The sequence below is a fragment of the Cariama cristata genome, unplaced genomic scaffold (genome assembly GCF_000690535.1).
Source record: "Cariama cristata isolate BGI_N322 unplaced genomic scaffold, ASM69053v1 scaffold4983, whole genome shotgun sequence".
NCBI lineage: Eukaryota > Metazoa > Chordata > Aves > Cariamiformes > Cariamidae > Cariama > Cariama cristata.
The window spans coordinates 345,470-349,772 of NW_009608901.1; the positions used below are offsets into that span (position 1 = coordinate 345,470).

Genomic DNA, 4,303 nt, shown 5'->3' on the forward strand with positions numbered 1-4,303 from the left:
GGCTACTAAAAATACAGAGCTCTGTGAAGTCATGTTGTAGAACACAGGAAGTTAGAGAGTTAGGAAACTCTATCTAATGGTAGCATATGCAAGCTGAACTACACACTTTTCTCTCAAGAAACCCTGCAGACCACAAACATTCCCAATGCATGGGAATGTTGATGCAGTAACACTTACCAGTCATGTTTTCACTGCTTTAGTTTTACCTTGCAGTTAGTTCAGCTTTCCTCAGGTGCTTTAGTTATATGCTTCAGAAAAATAAATGGAAGGTTCACTGTTAGCTCTGATTTAGCAAGAGGAGCATAACATGAGAAGGAGGGAAAAGGAGAACGAGAAATGCAGTAGACAACCAAATATTAGGCTCAATTGAAGAATAGAAGACACTTTGAAGAGTTTTCCTAACAATGCATGAAAGTTCACTTGCTTAGAGATACTTGAAATACAACTTTATTATCTAAACAAAAAAGAATGGGAATGACAGAAACAAGATTTACCACTTAACACTCTGATGTGACTGCAGCAGTCTTATATTTGAAACTCAAAAGGGGAAGTAATTGCAGTCCAAAAAACAGCTAAATACGGAGGTCCAAAATACGAAGTTTTTTGTTTTGTTTTTTTCATTGTTTTGTTTGTGTGTTTTGTTTGGTTTTTTTTTTTTTTTAAACTGCCACATTCACTCCGAAGCCCATTCATCTCTTTCAGCATCCCAAAGATTAAGCACATGTTCTGCTCAGCTAGATAATAAAGTGGCAAACACGCTGCACCACTGACATCACAGGACAGTTGCCTATAAAACTAGACTTCTGACGCTGGGCTCCAGCTTCATCCCTCACAGGTCATCATCTTCATCTGGCAGTGCGGTAGTTTGAGCAATCTGGAACAAAGAAGTTACACTTAAGAACTGTTCTTCAGTTATTTGACCCAGGAGTCTAAACACTAGTTATTAGGCATTCGACCTTTGTGCCTGTTCTCACTTACCTGTAAGTCTTGCTCATACTGTGCTGCCAGTGCTGGGTCCATAACAACTTCAGGTGGTGCAAGAGCAGGCATGGCAACGAACTCCAAGTTAGGATCTCCAATTAGCTTTCTAGCAAGCCAGAGGAAAGGCTTCTCAAAGTTGTAGTTACTCTTCGCTGAAATGTCATAATACTGCAAAAATAGTACATATTACACATTACTAAAAAAACATCTCTAACTGATATTTAGGGCATACCAAGATTAACATGCACATTATCAGCTCTGCTTTTACCTTAGTACTCTTTCTGACCACGACTTCCGTTTATGCTCTCAGAAATGTTTATGCTCTAAGTGTCTAGAAACATAGTTTCAGGCAAATACGCAGAAATTGGTAACTGAAAAGAAAGGCACCCAATCTGATCAAATATGGGACTTTCAGGAGGCAACAGTACACCTATCTTTGATCTACTTTAATCTCACTTGTGTCATCTGCTGAGATCCTGAGCAGTGAAAGCCAAATGCACACAAGCTCTTTAAGAACTTATCATAGCTTCTGCTCAAGACCAGTGATGATCATCCTTCACATCATCACTTCCCCCTTCCCTGAAGTTAGGTTCAAATAGTGAACAGAATATAAAGTTGAAATACTATAGCCTGTTGTGACAAAGGCAGAACACTCAATTACTGCACAGAACCCAACTGCAGTCAATAAACCCAACAAATTCTATTCCTACAAACTCATGCCAACATACCTGGAGATTCTTCTTCCTGTGGAAGACAATGGATTTTGCCTTGACTTTTCTGTCCTTAATATCCACTTTGTTGCCACACAACACTATAGGGATATTTTCACATACTCGTACCAGATCTCTGTGCCAATTAGGTACATTCTTGTAAGTAACTCTTGATGTTACATCAAACATTATGATGGCACACTGAGCTGCAAGAAAAGAGTAGTCGAGTTATTTGCTTAGAAGATGGGAGAGAGAAGAGATACCCGTAGAAATCCCACATTAGGGTTAAGCATCTGCACTAGCTTTTCCCTCAGCTTCACAGTTCTGAGAGCCCATGTTCTGTTAACCAGTTCAAGGCACAAGTTCCCAGAACTCAGTCAGTGACCAAGTCATCTCACACCTTTAGTGTCCCATCTTAAAACACCAGCTAGTTTTATCAATGCAACTCATCCACAGAGTGACACAGTGTTGCATGGTCTGAGACTATACAAGGATTACAAAGGTCAACTTTGATTTACACAAATATTTGACAGAAATTAGTTAACTCCTATTTAACTACTCTCAAATATCCTATTGAGGCTTTCAGGCAGGCTGAGAGCTTGTAGTCCACATCTCAGGACGCCCTTGTCCAGAGAAGTTTTTCAAAGAACATGAGGGCTTGACTCAATTCTGATACTTCTTGCAAAATTTTTAAGATATGCAGGTGACTGAAGTACACACAGAACAGAGCTTGGCCAAGCAGAAGTAAGGGACACTACTAGTACTTCTTGAGAAAGAGAACTAGACTCTGGCATGGAGATGTACAACTTCATCATTATTTCTAGAAATCTTACAGTTTCAAGTCCTTGCCTCAGCACAGCACGTTAATACAGACATAAATTTGTACTAACTGAAGCACATACTTTCACCTCTTAACCACTGAATTTCATCAGCAGCATCTTGTCATTTAAGGTGCACCATTACTCTTCATTAATACCACAGCCTGCAACACCATACTGAAATACAACCTTAGAATACTCCTACATCAGCACAAGTTGCCTAGCAAAGGAAATTATCCTATCTACATGAAGAGTTTGAAGACCCAGAAATCAGCTCATCACTGCAAACCACACTAACACCTTTCAGTGTCCAACATGGAGAATGAAGGATTGAACTGTCAGATGTACAGAATATTCCCACATACACATGCATCTTACCTTGGATGTAATAGCCATCTCGCAATCCACCAAACTTCTCTTGGCCAGCTGTGTCCCATACATTAAATTTAATAGGGCCTCTGTTAGTATGGAACACCAGAGGATGAACTTCAACACCCAGCGTTGCTATAGTAATAAGAAAAAAAGCAGTGCACTTAGCAAGTCATGAATTGCACTCTGAATTGTAACATACTAGATCTCAAATGCTTCTTCAAACATACCTACATACTTCTTTTCAAATTCACCAGTCAAATGACGTTTTACGAATGTTGTTTTACCAGTGCCACCATCACCAACCAGGACAAGCTGTTGATAGATAAAGGCAAAGTAGTTAGAGCAATACACTTCAAGAGACATTTATTGGTCATTTTAGTGTAAATACTAATTATTACTATAAAGATCTTAGTCCTACAAGACGTTGTAAACAAAAGTCTGAATTCCCCGTGAAGCAATTCACTGTACTGGGACCCAACTTGTTGTGCCTATCACGCTATAACTCTAGTTAGACTTATCTAGATCCTGTAGCTGAAAACTACAATGCACTGTGAATATAGTTCTACTAAACTACAAGCAACTGAATGAAGAATATTTGGGGTTTTCAACCTGTATATGATCATATTTAGATAGGAACTCATTTAAGCACCCAAACTGGAGAAACCCACTGTAACCTTACAATTAAAAAAAAAACCAAACACGACAACGAAACCCCAAACAACTGCACTACCAGCAATTAGAATATTCTAGTCAAGTATCACAAGAAACACAAGTAAAAACCTTTCATGAAGCAGTTTGAAGGACTTCTGGCTGTTAAGATAACTCAAAATGTTTCAGAAAAGAGTTTTCTGATGTTTTGCACAGCATTTTTTTTCCTTTCCTAAACAATTAATTCAAAAACCAAATTATTCTAACTCACTCTAAGTACTTTTCACTGTGAACTTCACTTCCGAAATTTAAGAATCCTTCTATAAGCGAAGCATCACTAAAATTTATTACACTAAGCTACAAATAGCATCAGATTGACAGAGTGCAACAGAATCTTTTTGTACAAGTTATAGGCAATACAACAATAAACTAATTGCACCGTTAAGGAAAGACCGGCACTTCAAAAACAGATCTACCATCCACGTTGGCACTCAAGAGTTCACTCGTGCTACTTTTGTACTGAAGGAAAAAAAAAAAAATAAATGAAAGAAAAAACCCAACAAACCCACAAACCACTCCCTTACCTTAAACTGCACTTGGGGCTCTCCTTGGGCGGCCATGCTGGGTCTGCAGGAGAAATGGCAGCATGTGAGCTCACAACAGGCAAGCTGATTCAAGGCCCAGCCGGAAGGGGCCGGGCGCCGTTTTCAGTTCCCAAATCGCCTCCTAAGGCGCGTGCTCTGCGCGCCAGTCAGCACCGCCAACGAAGAGGCC

General features: G+C 39.5%; 1 protein-coding gene across 1 annotated transcript; it reads right to left on the bottom strand.

Annotated features, from left to right (window-relative positions):
• Window positions 1–427: 427 nt before the first annotated feature.
• RAN (RAN, member RAS oncogene family) lies at window positions 428–4,262 on the bottom strand. Its single transcript, XM_009697329.1, has 6 exons — window positions 4,114–4,262; window positions 3,109–3,193; window positions 2,888–3,013; window positions 1,710–1,897; window positions 979–1,149; window positions 428–874 (listed from the first exon to the last, which is right to left on the bottom strand). The coding sequence occupies exons 1-6, from the start codon at window positions 4,147–4,149 to the stop codon at window positions 830–832; spliced, it is 651 nt and encodes a 216-aa protein (XP_009695631.1). The 5' UTR covers window positions 4,150–4,262; the 3' UTR covers window positions 428–829.
• Between the last annotated feature and the right edge of the window lie 41 nt (window positions 4,263–4,303).